Consider the following 15,735-nt stretch of genomic DNA (forward strand, 5'->3'; position numbering starts at 1 on the left):
ATGCTACATACATACTACATATATACTACATGCATGCTACATACATACTGCATGCTACATGCATGCTACATACATACTACATACATACTACATGCTACATACATACCACATATATACTACATACATACAATACATTCATACAATACATACATAGACATACAGTACATATAACATAGAGTAACATACTTACCAATACTTGTCACATTGTTCCCCGAAGCCATTGTCTTTTCCGGAATAAATATTAACATAACAAACCACAAAAATACTCACCCACGATCCGAAGCAGTCCACGAGTGTGTCCCACGACGATCTTGGGTAGAGAACTGCAGCATCAGATGATGCTGCCGTTCTCTACGGGCTGCAGGAATCCAATGACGGAAGGTAGGTATCCTTCCGCACTGTATTCCTCCGCCACTTAAAAAAAAAAAAGTCCCTAGTCTCACTTTATGCCATTGCTGCGTGGGAAATTCCCACACAGCAATGGCATAAAGTGAGACTAGGGACTTTTTTTTTTTTTTAAGTGGCGGAGGAATACAGTGCGGAAGGATACCTACCTTCCGTCATTGGATTCCTGCAGCCCGTAGAGAACGACAGCAACAGCTGATGCTGCAGTTCTCTACCCAAGATCGTCGTGGGACACACTCGTGGACTGCTTCGGATCGTGGGTGAGTATTTTTGTGGTTTGTTATGTTAATATTTATTCCGGAAAAGACAATGGCTTCGGGGAACAATGTGACAAGTATTGGTAAGTATGTTACTCTATGTTATATGTACTGTATGTCTATGTATGTATTGTATGAATGTATTGTATGTATGTAGTATATATGTGGTATGTATGTAGCATGTAGTATGTATGTAGTATGTATGTAGCATGCATGTAGCATGCAGTATGTATGTAGCATGCAGTTAGTATATATGTAGTATGTATGTGGTATGTATGTAGCATGTAGTATGTATGTAGCATGCATGTAGTATATATGTAGTATGTATGTAGCATGTAGTATGTAGCATGTAGTATGTAGCATGCATGTAGTATGTATGTAGCATGCATGTAGTATGTATGTAGTATGTATGTAGCATGTAGTATGTATGTAGCATGCATGTAGTATGTATGTAGCATGCATGTAGTATGTATATGGTATGTATGTAGCATGTAGTATGTATGTAGCATGCATGTAGTATGTATGTGGTATGTATGTAGCATGCATGTAGCATGCATGTAGTATGTATGTAGTATGTATGTAGTATATATGTAGTATGTATGTAGCATGTAGTATGTATGTAGCATGCATGTAGTATATATGTAGTATGTATGTAGCATGTAGCATGCATGTAGTATATATGTAGTATGTAGCATGTAGTATGTATGTAGCATGCATGTAGTATATATGTAGTATGTAGCATGTAGTATGTATGTAGCATGCATGTAGTATATATGTAGTATGTAGCATGTAGTATGTATGTAGCATGCATGTAGTATACATGTGGTATGTATGTTGCATGTAGTATTTATGTAGTATGAATGTAGCATGTATGTAGTATGTAGTATGAATGTAGCATGTATGTAGTATGCATGTTGTATGTATGTAGCATGTAATTTTTTTTTTTTATTTTTTTTTTTACATTTAACACATTAGCCGGATGATGGGACTACTACTGTCCCATCATTGGCTAATGTGTCAATCACTGTCATGGTAGCAGGCATCGCCCGATGGGACTTGTAGTCCCATCGGACGATGCCTGCACAGACCCCCGGAGCCTGCACAGCCCCCCGGCAGGCCGGCACAGCCCCCCGGCAGGCCGGCACAGACCACCGGCAGGCCGGCACAGACCACCGGAGCCTGCACAGACCCCCTGGCAGGCCGGCACAGCCCCCCGAAAGGCCCGTACAGACCCCAGAGAGGCTGTACAAGGGCAGGAAAGGGTTTTTCTTATTCTGATACCGGAAGTCCCATAGACTTGAATGGGACTTCCGGTATCGGAATCGGCGATACCGATACTTTTTTTAAAGATCGGCTGATACCATCCGATACGATACTTTGAAGTATCGGACGGTATCGCTCAACTCTAGTCCTAATGTTTCAACCCTGATTGTTGTTAGGTTATTACAGGTGCTGTAACATTATATCTATAAAAGACAGTGAGGCTACGTAATGAGGGCACATCACCCCAATATAGGCAAATCAGTGACCAGGCGCATCACCCCAATATGGGCAAATCGGTGACCAAATGTCGGAAAATGCAGTCCATAATATCTCTTTCCATGCAAAAAAAAAAAATTTGTTATCCCCCATGCTTTACACTGCATCTCTACCCAATTACATGAATGGGCTTAAACTACAATACCAGTAAGTTTGTTAAATATTTACTCACTGGTTTGTACAGATTTGGGCAAATCCATCAGCTAGGGAGCAAACATTGACCCAGGGGTGGATATATCATTGGTGCAACAAAGGGGGCCCAAGAGGTAAGGGGGCCACTGCTACCTCCAAAGCTGGGGACATATATACTGTTCTTGCACAGGAGCCCTTTTCTGTGTGTGTCCGCCAGTGCATTGGCCACCTACAGTATATGAAGAGGATCATTGAGCATCTGTGTATCCTCCGTGTCTTAAAGGGATCTTCTAGGATAGTAATAAAGGTCCTGCTCTTGTTTGTCTCCCCCACAGCACCATTCTTGGTCTGGTATTACAGCACACCCCTATGTAAATAATAGTCTGAGCTGCAATACTAGACACAGCCTGTAGATCCAGTGTGGCGCTGTTTCCAGATAGAAAAAAAAATCTCAATTTCTTTTTTTTTTTTTTTTATACTAATTTATTCAGACTGTTTCTTATTAAATGCATTAGAAAAATGTCCCTTCTGATTATAGGTAATTGGCCATTTCTTATGAAGCGGCATTCTTTGGAAGGCTCAGAGTGTGATTTTTTTTTTTTTTTTTTTGGCACCACCACTTTCCACTCGCTGTGTGACCCATAGAAAAACGGTGTTAATGAGTGTCATTATGCGGCCAAATCCGCAATTATCCTCTTGGGATTTATCGCGGTGATAAGCGGCACCGGCTTTGTATTTCACCCCCTTCTTTTCTATTCCAGCAGTCATTTTGGGTTACTGTAGCCTAAAACTGTCTGCACAGGAGGAGGGGGGCGCAGAAAGCTTCCCCGGCGCCCGGTTTGGAAAGGTTAATGAATTGTCATTTTCCAGGTGGAGTGCGCTCGCTGAATGTAAAATCTCTGCCGCGTTTAACTCTCGCCGCGCCTTCCAAATCTCTTATTCTGCTTTCCGAGCCGCATCCATAGTAGCAATAATTAATTCATATTCTGAGACTTTATTCTCTATTCTTTATAAACTTTTCTAACGTTTTATTTTTTTTGTCTTTTACTATGTACAGTGGGGCAAAAAAGTATTTAGTCAGTTAGCAATAGTGCAAGTTCCACCACTTAAAAAGATGAGAGGCGTCTGTAATTTACATCATAGGTAGATCTCAACTATGGGAGACAAACTGAGAAAAAAAAATCCAGAAAATCACATTGTCTGTTTTTTTTTCATTTTATTTGCATATTATGGTGGAAAATAAGTATTTGGTCAGAAACAAGCAATCAAGATTTCTGGCTCTCACAGACCTGTAACTTCTTCTTTAAGAGTCTCCTCTTTCCTCCACTCATTACCTGTAGTAATGGCACCTGTTTAAACTTGTTATCAGTATAAAAAGACACCTGTGCACACCCTCAAACAGTCTGACTCCAAACTCCACTATGGTGAAGACCAAAGAGCTGTTAAAGGACACCAGAAACAAAATTGTAGCCCTGCACCAGGCTGGGAAGACTGAATCTGCAATAGCCAACCAGCTTGGAGTGAAGAAATCAACTGTGGGAGCAATAATTAGAAAATGGAAGACATACAAGACCACTGATAATCTCCCTCGATCTGGTGCTCCACGCACAATCCCACCCCGTGGGGTCAGAATGATCACAAGAACGGTGAGCAAAAATCTCAGAACCACGCGGGGGGGGACCTAGTGAATGAACTGCAGAGAGCTGGGACCAATGTAACAAGGCCTATCATAAGTAACACACTACGCCACCATGGACTCAGATCCTGCAGTGCCAGACGTGTCCCACTGCTTAAGCCTGTACATGTCCGGGCCCGTCTGAAGTTTGCTAGAGAGCATTTGGATGATCCAGAGGAGTTTTGGGAGAATGTCCTATGGTCTGATGAAACCAAACTGGAACTGTTTGGTAGAAACACAACTTGTCGTGTTTGGAGGAAAAAGAATACTGAGTTGCATCCATCAAACACCATACCTACTGTAATGCATGGTGGTGGAAACATCATGCTTTGGGGCTGTTTCTCTGCAAAGGGGCCAGGACGACTGATCCGGGTACATGAAAGAATGAATGGGGCCATGTATCGTGAGATTTTGAGTGCAAACCTCCTTCCATCAGCAAGGGCATTGAAGATGAAACGTGGCTGGGTCTTCCAACATGACAATGATCCAAAGCACACCGCCAGGGCAACGAAGGAGTGGCTTCGTAAGAAGCATTTCAAGGTCCTGGAGTGGCCTAGCCAGTCTCCAGATCTCAACCCTATAGAAAACCTTTGGAGGGAGTTGAAAGTCCGTGTTGCCAAGCGAAAAGCCAAAAACATCACTGCTCTAGAGGAGATCTGATTGGAGGAATGGGCCAACATACCAACAACAGTGTGTGGCAACCTTGTGAAGACTTACAGAAAACGTTTGACCTCTGTCATTGCCAACAAAGGATATATCACAAAGTATTGAGATGAAATTTTGTTTCTGACCAAATACTTATTTTCCACCATAATATGCAAATAAAATGAAAAAAAAACAGACAATGTGATTTTCTGGATTTTTTTTTCTCAGTTTGTCTCCCATAGTTGAGGTCTACCTATGATGTAAATTACAGACGCCTCTCATCTTTTTAAGTGGTGGAACTTGCACTATTGCTGACTGACTAAATACTTTTTTGCCCCACTGTATTTTTAAGCTCCTTTTCATTTCTTTCTTCTTTTTTTTTTTTTTTTTTATTTAAAGAACGCGCCTTGAAGAACTCCGAATGTTCCTAGAAAATGAAACCTGGGAGCTTTGCCCGGTCAAGTCCAGCTTCAGCATATTACAGTTACACGTGAGTGCTTAAGTCTGAGTCCCATGTCTTGTTTACTAAAAAAAAATATTAACATTTCTTATAAAAAAAAAAAAAAGGTGGGTATATTTTTGCAATCTTATGTTTTGTTGCTCCAGTACATTAAAAAAAATAAATAAATGAGAAATTTACATATAATATTATTATTATTATTATTAAGCTCCCCTACCTTTTTTAGGTATACAGCTCCTATGTGTCTCTATAGTGATTGACTACAAACGCTTGTCTGTCTTGTTACAATTTTGATAAACTAATGTGACACAGGCAGAGACTCCAACTCATGTACAGAAGGTTACGGTGGCTTGTAAAAGTTTGGGCACCCCTGGTCAGAATTACTATTATTGTAAACAGTTAATGAAGTTGAAAATTAAATAAACTCTTAATAGGCCTAAAGTTAAAGATGACACATTTTCTTTTTATTTTAAGCAAAAAATAAATAAATATTGGTATATATAAATATATACACATATACTGTATATGTGTCACCACGCCATGTGGGTACTAATGGAGTGCTACCTTCCTTTTTGTTTCTATGTTCCATTTTTTTCTACATATATGTATATATATAAATTTTTTTTTTTTTTCATCTTTTAAATTTAAAAAAATTACAAGAAGGAATCTTGCCACTATAATTCGTGAATACTATATTAAAGGGCTGTTCTCATGATTGTCCTTCAGAAGCACGCCGCTCCCTGCCTCCTGGATTCCTGCTTTCCAGGGGGTGCGATGCGCTCCTGAATGATTGACGGTTAGGACAAGCAGCATTGTACGAGCTGCAAGCAGAGGCTGGTTAGGAGGACAGAGGGACAGTAGATTATGAAATCTGGCCAGCTTCAGAGCAGCGCTTACTAGCTTTATAGCAAAGAGCTTGCAAGCGCCGTGTTTCTTGCCTAACAATCCGGCCACTTCTGAAGCTGGGCAACAAGCAGTAAATTATGGAACTAAGAATCCCTCTACTTTTAAGAACAGAAATTATTTTTATTAAGAAATAAATTGCAAGGTTGCTCATTTTTGGAAGCACTTTAAAATTTTACCTGTGTATAATTAATTGTTGGGGAAAAAAAAAACATTTTAAAGTAATAAAGAAATTAATTTTGCTGCCATGGTTACAGACTACAAACAAACCCCGTGTAGTCTGAGCCTGCAGTCATGTGTTCCTCCATTCCCTGTGCCCTAACTGCTGTGAACAAAGGGGCAGGATCAAGCTGCGCAGAGTTTGTGGTCAGTAACCATGGAGACCCATAGGACTGCACAAGAGCTGTATACACAAAACGGTAGATTTTCTTCTTCATTATTTGCAATGTTGTTTTGAACTGAAATATTTTGAAGCGACTGTTTAAGAATACAGAAACACAGACACTTTTTTTTTCCCCCAGAAACAAAATCCCCCTTGTCCAAGGATCATGTCTGTTATTACAGCTCGGCTCCAGGTGGGGCGCTGTTTTGGAAATAAACAGCAATGATTTCTTAATACTGTGCAATCCGGAAGATGGCGCTTTGCCTCCTTAACCGGGCACATTGTGAGAATGCCGCCATGTGGTTTAACACTTCGTGTAATTTTGCGTAAAAACAAAATGCCTAAAAACCAAGTTTGTGCCTAAAAGTCTGATCCAAGATTAGTTTTATAAGCGCTGCACCCCTGGAGGTCTGCAGAGTCTGTGTTTGCACGTATGAGTATAGCTCCGCCATTTACAGCCTTCAGGAAATGTTAGGAAAAAGAAATTAGAAAGTAAAAGTCTGACTTTGTTTTTCCTGCGGATCTCCAGCAGCCGTTCATTTATCATGTCTTTCTGCTCCCGATCTCCTGCTCCTCGCAGTCCATGATCTTCTGTTGGGCAGGTGGCTAATTGCTAAAGCGTTAAGACAGAGTTAATTATTCTAGAAGACACATTACCTGTCAGGATGACGCAGAGCAAGATCCCGACTCCTCGTCTTCTTACTCCCATCCAGCAGTCTGTTTCTTTGTTTTTATAGAATATTAATCATTAATGGCCGAGTTTTGGCTTTTGACACAGTGACGGCTGCAGTAATGATTTCTACATCATATTTTACATGTCTCTCCGATTTAACAAGTAAAAGAAATTAGAATGAGGAACTCTGGTGATGATGATGGCAATTTCACTGTCACCCTCACACTTCACGCTGCAAAGCAAGAGAGTCACATTAAAATAAGCATCATTGAGCCAGTCACTGCAAATCATGTATCCACATAATAGCCATAAATTGTTATGTTAATTGTTACATAATTGTTATGGAAATTAAAGGAAAAAGTCTGAATGTAAAACTATTGTAGTATAATGCTGTCCCTATGTACAAGAATAGAACTACTATAATACTGCCCCCTATGTACAAGAATATAACTACTATAATACTGCTCCTATGTACAAGAATATAACTACTATAATACTGCTCCTATGTACAAGAATATAACTACTATAATACTGCCCCCTATGTACAAGAATAGAACTACTATAATACTGCCCCCTATGTACAAGAATATAACTACTATAATACTGCTCCTATGTACAAGAATATAACTACTATAATACTGCTCCTATGTACAAGAATATAACTACTATAATACTGCCCTATGTACAAGAATATAACTACTATAATATTGCTCCCTATGTACAAGAATATAACTACTATAATACTGCTCCCTATGTACAAGAATATAACTACTATAATACTGCCCCCTATGTACAAGAATATAACTACTATAATACTGCTCCTATGTACAAGAATATAACTACTATAATACTGCTCCTATGTACAAGAATATAACTACTATAATACTGCCCCTATGTACAAGAATATAACTACTATAATACTGCCCCTATATACAAGAATATAACTACTATAATACTGCCCCTATGTACAAGAATATAACTACTATAATACTGCTCCTATATACAAGAAAATAACTACTATAATACTGCCCCCTATGTACAAGAATATAACTACTATAATACTGCCCTATGTACAAGAATATAACTACTATAATACTGCCCCTATGTACAAGAATATAACTACTATAATACTGCTCCTATGTACAAGAATATAACTACTATAATACTGCTCCTATGTACAAGAATATAACTACTATAATACTGCTCCCTATGTACAAGAATATAACTACTGGCCCATTTTTTTTTTTTTCTCCTTTGTATAATACTGCTCCCTATGTACAAGAGTATAACTACTATAATACTGCCCCCATGTACAAGAATATAACTACTATAATCAGTGGCGTATCTAGGGGGGGCAGCCGGGGCAATCGCCCCGGGCGCAGCCAGCAGGGGGGCGCAGTCGGGCCGCCTAATGCAGCGGTCCGCAGTGTCCTCCCTGGCGGCTGCGTTCTGCCGCCCCCCGCCTGAGAGTCGGCGGTTCTCTGTGTCAGCTGTCAAGCTGACAGCCGGCGCAGAGAAGGAGGCCGTGCCGGCTCCCAGGGAGCAATTGTACAGGCGTCTATACAGACGCCTGTACAATTGAAGCTCTGACCGCCGGGCCAGAGCGACGTCAGCAGCGTGATCAGGTCATGTGATCACGCTGCTGACGTCACTCCCCGGCACCCAGAGCAAACGCTGGTGGTAAGTGTGCTCCACTGTGGAGCTGAAGAACCACCGAAGATGGGAAATGAGGGGGAGTTAATGAGTGGAGATGGGGGGGATTTGTAGAGGGGATGGCGGTTAATGTGTGGGGGTATTTAGCGTGGGGATGGGGGTTAATAAGTGGGGATGGGGGTTAATGTGTGGGGGGGTTAATGAGTGGGGATGCCATGGGGTTAATGTGTGGGGGGATTTGGAGTGGAGATGGGGGTTATTTAATGTGATGGGGGTTAATGAGTGGGGGGGTTAATGAATGGGGATGGGGATTAATGTGTGGGGGCATCAATGAGTGGGGATGGGGGTTAATGTGTGTGGGGGTATTTGGAGTGCAGATGGTTATTTAATGTGTGGGGGGGATTTTGAGTGGGGATTGGGTTTATTGTGCGCGGGGGTTAATGAATGGGGATGGGGGTTAATGTATGGGGGCGTTAATGAGTGGGGTTGGGGTTAATGTGTGTGGGTATTTGGAGTGGGGGTGGGGGGATTTGGAGTGCTGATGGGGGTTAATGAGTGGGGATTGGGTTAATGTGTGGGGGGATTTGGAGTGGGGATGGGGGGTTATTTAATGTGTGGGGAAATTTGAGGACACAAAATAAAGAGTATGTATGAGGAAACAGTATGGGGGATTGGTGCAGACAGTATGGGGAGCGAATGGATTAATGTATGTGGATGGACACAGTATGGGGAGTCAGGGGTATGTGTGAGCAGACAGTATAGAGAGTGAGGGGGTAAATACTGTATATGAGGAGACAGTATGGTGAACAGGTGGGATGCTAGAGGGGAATAGTGTGAGGAGACAGTATATTGCAGATATTTTTATTTAGGGGCATTATAATGACACTTCTATCTTTAAGGGCATCGTGTGGAGATTTGCTGCAGAAGACCGGAGAAGATGAACGTCTACAGAGACGAGATGTGGATGAGAAAACTCATCATGGGGTCTAGAAGAAAAGGTGACTGACTCCAGAGACGTCATCTATAAGGTACCTGGATGTAAATGTTATTTGTGATACTGACTAATTCTCATGTTTTTATTTGTTAGGAACATTACAGGGGTTGTCCAGGTTTGTGCTGAGTCTGCAGACATTCTATGTGACTGCAGACATTCTATGTGACTGCAGACTTCTGAATTCTCACAGTGCTCACTGAACGCTGTCAGGATTCTCTCGTGCCGGTAATTTACATACATGCGGTCACATGCTGACTAGACATGTGTGGCCTCACTCAATGAAAATGAACAGAGCGAGGCCGGGCACGTCTAGTCGGAATGTGGCCAGAAGTATATAAATCACATACTTGTGCTGACATGACGGTACATCAGCAAGGGAGAATCCTAAAAGTGTGCAGTGCATTCGTTGTGAGAATTCAGAAGCTGCAATGTCAGGATTCAGCTCTGCAGGTTCCAGTAGTCATCACATGGACACTTCACTCATATGCGATTTTCATAGGTATGGTCCTGTGACAACGAGCTTCTCATCCTGCTTCTCTCAGTTTTTTACTGAACATTGAGAGCATTAGGAGGAGCAGCTCGTGGGTACATGGCTAAGTGTCCAAGTCGCATATGTACTTGGGCGGGGGGGAGGGGGGGGGCGTCAAACCGAATTCTTGCCCCGGGTGCCAGAAAGCCTAGTTACGCCTCTGACTATAATACTGCCCCTATGTACAAGAATATAACTACTATAATACTGCCCCCTATGTGCAATAATATAACTACTATAATACTGCCCTATGTACAAGAATATAACTACTATAATACTGCCCCTATGTACAAGAATATAACTACTATAATACTGCCCCCTATGTACAAGAATATAACTACTATAATACTGCCCCTATGTACAGGAATATAACTACTATAATACTGCCCCTATGTACAGGAATATAACTACTATAATACTGCCCCTAAGTACAAGAATATAACTACTATAATACTACTCTATGTACAAGAATATAACTACTATAATACTGCTCCTATGTACAAGAATATAACTACTATAATACTACTCTATGTACAAGAATATAACTACTATAATACTGCTCCTATGTACAAGAATATAACTACTATAACACTGCTCCTATGTACAAGAATATAACTACTATAATACTGCTCCTATGTACAAGAATATAACTACTATAATACTGCTCCTATGTACAAGAATATAACTACTATAATACTGCCCCCATGTACAAGAATATAACTACTATAATATTGCCTCTATGTACAAGAATATATCTACTATAATAATGATCCTATGTACAAGAATATAACTACTATAATACTACTCTATGTACAAGAATATAACTACTATAATACTGCCCCTATGTACAAGAATATAACTACTATAATACTGCCCCTATGTACAAGAATATAACTACTATAATACTACTCTATGTACAAGAATATAACTACTATAATACTGCTCCTATGTACAAGAATATAACTACTATAATACTGCCCCTATGTACAAGAATATAACTACTATAATACTACTCTATGTACAAGAATATAACTACTGTAATGCTGCCCCTATGTACAAGAATATAACTACTATAATACTGCCCCTATGTACAAGAATATAACTACTATAATACTGCCCCCTATGTACAAGAATGTTTTAAATACTTTTTTCTCAACAGTGTTCACACAGGAAAAGGATTTGCCAGGGGAAATGCAGAGTGATAATGTAAACTCCCCATTAAGTATTACCTGCCTAACCCAGGAAGAAGTGCAGAACCGCCTTAGTAAGATTAAAACTGAAAAATCATCAGGCCCTGATGGCATTCACCCTCGGGTATTAAGGGAGTTAAGTAATGTGATAGACAGGCCTCTATTCCTTATATTTAAAGACTCTATAGAATCAGGGTCTGTTCCTTTTGATTGGCGGCAAGCAAATGTGGTACCAATATTCAAAAAGGGGTGTAAAAGGGAACCTGGAAACTATAGGCCGGTAAGCTTAACATCTGTTGTGGGTAAAATTTTTGAAGGGTTTCTAAGGGATACCATTATGGAATATCTCAATGTTAATAAATGTTTAACTCCATATCAACATGGATTTATGAAGGATCGCTCCTGTCAGACTAACCTGATCAGCTTCTATGAGGATGTAAGCTCTCAGATGGACCAAAGAGAATCATTGGATGTCATTTATCTCGACTTCTCTAAAGCATTTGACACTGTCCCACATAAAAGATTGGTAAGTAAGATGAGAAAGCTTGGGCTAGGGGAAAATGTGTGTAGATGGGTAGGGAGCTGGCTTAGTGATAGAAAGCAAAGAGTGGTTATTAATGGGGCATCCTCAGATTGGGCCAGGGTTACTAGTGGGGGACCACAGGGTTCTGTATTGGGCCCTCTACTATTTAATATATTTATTAATGATCTAGTGGATGGCTTACACAGTAAAATATCAGTATTTGCAGATGATACAAAACTATGTAAGGTAGTTACCACAAAGGAGGACAGTTTGCAACTACAGACAGATTTGAGTAAATTGGAGAATTGGGCTGAAAAATGGCAAATGAGGTTTAACACAGATAAGTGTAAGGTTATGCACATGGGAAGGAGAAACAGATGCTACAATTAATTACTAAATGGGAAACTGCTGGGGAAATCAGACATGGAAAAAGACTTAGTCAATAAGAAGCTAAATTGGAGTGCCCAGTGTCAGGCAGCTGCCACCAAAGCAAATAGGGTCATGGGATGCATTAGAAGAGGTCTGGGGACATGAGATGAAAACATAATTCTCCCTCTGTACAAATCACTCGTCAGACCACACTTGGAGTATTGTGTGCAATTTTGGACGCCGGTGCTCAAGAAAGACATTACTGAACTTGAAAGGGTTCAAAGGCGGGCTACTAAAATGATAAATGGAGATGGTTCACTACAATACCCAGAAAGGTTATCAAAATTAGGTCTATTTACTCTAGAAAAGAGAAGACTTAGGGGAGACCTAATATATATGTACAAGTATATCAGAGGGCAATACATAGATCTCTCCAATGAACTGTACCAAGGACTGTGACAAGAACAAGGGGGAATTCTCTTCGTTTGGAGGAAAGACAATTTCTGCACCAGCATAGAAGAGGGTTCTTCACGGTAAGAGCAGTGAGGCTCTGGAATTCTCTTCCTGAGGAAGTGGTGATGGCCAACTCACTGAATGAATGTAAGAAAGGAATGGATGCTTTTCTTGTGAGTAACAGTATAGAAGGTTAAGAATAACAGAATATTATAGGTAGATGGTTGACCCAGCTTAGGGGAAGGAATTTTTTTCCCTATGGAGAAAATTGGCTTCTACTCTGTGGGTTTTTTGCCTTCCCCAGGATCAACAATGCAGAACAGCTGCACTAAAAATAGGCTGAACTAGATGGACATAAGGTCTTCTTTCAGCCTTCAAAACTATGTTACTATAATACAGCCTCTATGTACAGTACAGACCAAAAGTTTGGACACACCTTCTCATTCAAAGAGTTTTCTTTATTTTCCTGACTATGAAAATTGTAGATTCACTCTGAAGGCATCAAAACTATGAATTAACACATGTGGAATTATATAATTAGCAAAAAAGTGTGAAACAACTGAAAATATGTCTTATATTCTAGGTTCTTCAAAGTAGCCATCTTTTGCTTTGATTACTGCTTTGCACACTCTTGTCATTCTCTTGATGAGCTACCAACCGCCAAGAATTCTGTCTCACAGACACTCATTGCCTGTATTAATTTCACCTGTGTGAACTCATCTGTATAAAACACAGCTGTCCACAGACTCAATCACACTCCAACCTCCCCACCATGGCCAAGACCAAAGAGCTGTCTAATGACACCAGGGACAAAATTGTAGACTTGCACAAGGCTGGGATGGGCTACAGGACAATAGGCAAGCTACTTGGTCAGAAGGCAACAACTGTTGGCACAGTTATAGAAAATGGAAGAAACACGAGATGACTGTCCATCTTCCTTGGTCTAGGATGCCTTACAGGATCTCGCCTTGTTGGGGTAAGGATGATTCTGAGAAATTGAAGAATCAGACCAAAACTACATGGGAGGACCTGGTCAGTGACCTGAAGAGAGCTGGAACCCAAGTCTCAAACATTACTTTTACTAACACACTACGCCGTCATTTATTAAAAGGTCCCCCTACTCACGCCAGCACATGTCCACGCCCATTTGAAGTTCACCAATGACCATCTGGATGATCCAGAAGAGGTATGGGAGGTCTTATTTGGTCAGATGAGAGCAAAATAAAACTTTTTGGTATCAACTCCGCTTGCTGTGTTTGGAGGAAGAAGATGGATGAGTACAACACTAAGAACAGCATCCCAACCATGAAACATGGTGGGGAAAACATCATACTTTAGGGGTGATTTTCTGCAAAGGAGACAGGACCACTGCAGTGTATTGAAGGGAGGATGGATGGGGTCATGTAGCACGAGATTTTGGCCAACAACCTCCTTCTTTCTGTAAGAGCGCTGAAGATGGGTCTTCCAGCATGACAATGACCCGAAAACACACAGCCAGGGCAACTAAGAGGTGGTTCCATAAGAAGCATTTCTAAGTCCTAGAGTGGTCTAGCCAGTCTCCAGACATGAACCCAATAGAAAGTCTTTGGAGGGAACTGAAACTCAATGTTGCCCATCAACCGGCCCAAAACCTGGAGATCATCTGTATGGAGGAGGGGGCCAAAATCCCTGCTGCAGGGTGTGCAAACTTGATCAAGAACTACAGGAATCGTCTGACCTCTGTAATTGCAAACAAAGGTTTCTGTACCAAATATTAAGTTCTGTTTTTCTATTGTATCAAATACTTATTTCATGCCATAAAATGCAAATTAATTAAGTAAAAATCCTACAATGTGATTCTCTGGACTTTTATTTTTAGATTCCATCTCTCACAGTTGTAGTATACCCATGATAACGGTTACAGACCTCTCCATTCTTTGTAGGTGGGAAAACTTGCAAAATTGGATGGGTATCAAATACTAATTTTCCCCACTGTATGCTGCAAATTTTTTTGCACAATTTGCTATTTTTTGATCCCCAAATTTGGCATCTACTGAGTAATAATTATGGGCCAGTGTGTAGCAACGTACTGGATGGTCTCTCAGATTTTTCTTAGCCCGTTTTTTTTTTTTTACACTTTTTTACGTAATAATTAATGAGGCCGTTGATCAGTGATATGGTCCATTCTTTCTTCCTATGTAGTATAATCTGTGGTTTCCAATTTTCCAAGGTATTTTAATACAATGGATCTTTGTTATTGGAAAATAATTATGGAGCAGTTACACAATGAATAATCAGTCATGTTAATAATAATAATAGTAGTAATAATACCGTAGTACTATTCACAATAATAATACCGTTATATACGATTCTATTTACCATATGTGGGATGAATGAGTCTTCTATTTAGGCTCAGATTTTCCATTGTGGAAGAAAGATCCTGAGTGTAAAGAAAGCTATTTCCATGCTTTGATTTTGATTTTGGTCCCCTCCTGAGATAAATGCAACTTGAGTGCCCAATTGATATACAAACTTTTAGTTTATTATGTGACTATAAAACTGCACATCCGCATTTTAAAGTAAAGCACTCCATGCTTTTTTTTTTTTTTTTGCTTCTTGAATTTATTCTCTCAGTCGTCCCCCCAACTCGAATGTTACCTTATTTAGTTGTTCCTTTCTATTTTAAAATTATTTGTTTACTTTGTTAGTTATGTCAATGTGACCCTCAGGGAATAACTTATCTTTATCATCTGTGAAGGGGGTCACCAGAACTTCTTGGATGATGAAATTGCTTGGACTGTACCACTGAAGTTCTCAGCATGAGGATGCAGACATGTCTATCGCAGAAAATGATGATGACTGCACAGCTGCTGTCATAAAATTAGAATGGAAATCACACTTCAGCCTTACCTGATTGTACACTTACATTATCTTATTTAAGGGGGTATAGAAGGGAAAGGATACTCATAGTGTG

General features: G+C 40.2%; 1 protein-coding gene across 3 annotated transcripts in view; it reads left to right on the forward strand.

Moving 5' to 3' along the window:
• Positions 1 to 15,735, forward strand: part of VPS50 (VPS50 subunit of EARP/GARPII complex) — a 202,727-nt gene that overhangs the window by 144,826 nt on the left and 42,166 nt on the right. For all 3 annotated transcript variants that reach the window (XM_073582038.1, XM_073582040.1, XM_073582037.1), the window contains exon 17: positions 5,053 to 5,143. In XM_073582038.1, coding sequence (XP_073438139.1) covers positions 5,053 to 5,143 — 91 coding nt within the window. The remainder of the gene's footprint in view (positions 1 to 5,052; positions 5,144 to 15,735) is intronic.

Source organism: Dendrobates tinctorius, unplaced genomic scaffold, assembly GCF_039654945.1.
Source record: "Dendrobates tinctorius isolate UK_male_01 unplaced genomic scaffold, ASM3965494v1 ptg000070l, whole genome shotgun sequence".
In the NCBI taxonomy this organism is placed as follows: Eukaryota; Metazoa; Chordata; class Amphibia; order Anura; family Dendrobatidae; genus Dendrobates; species Dendrobates tinctorius.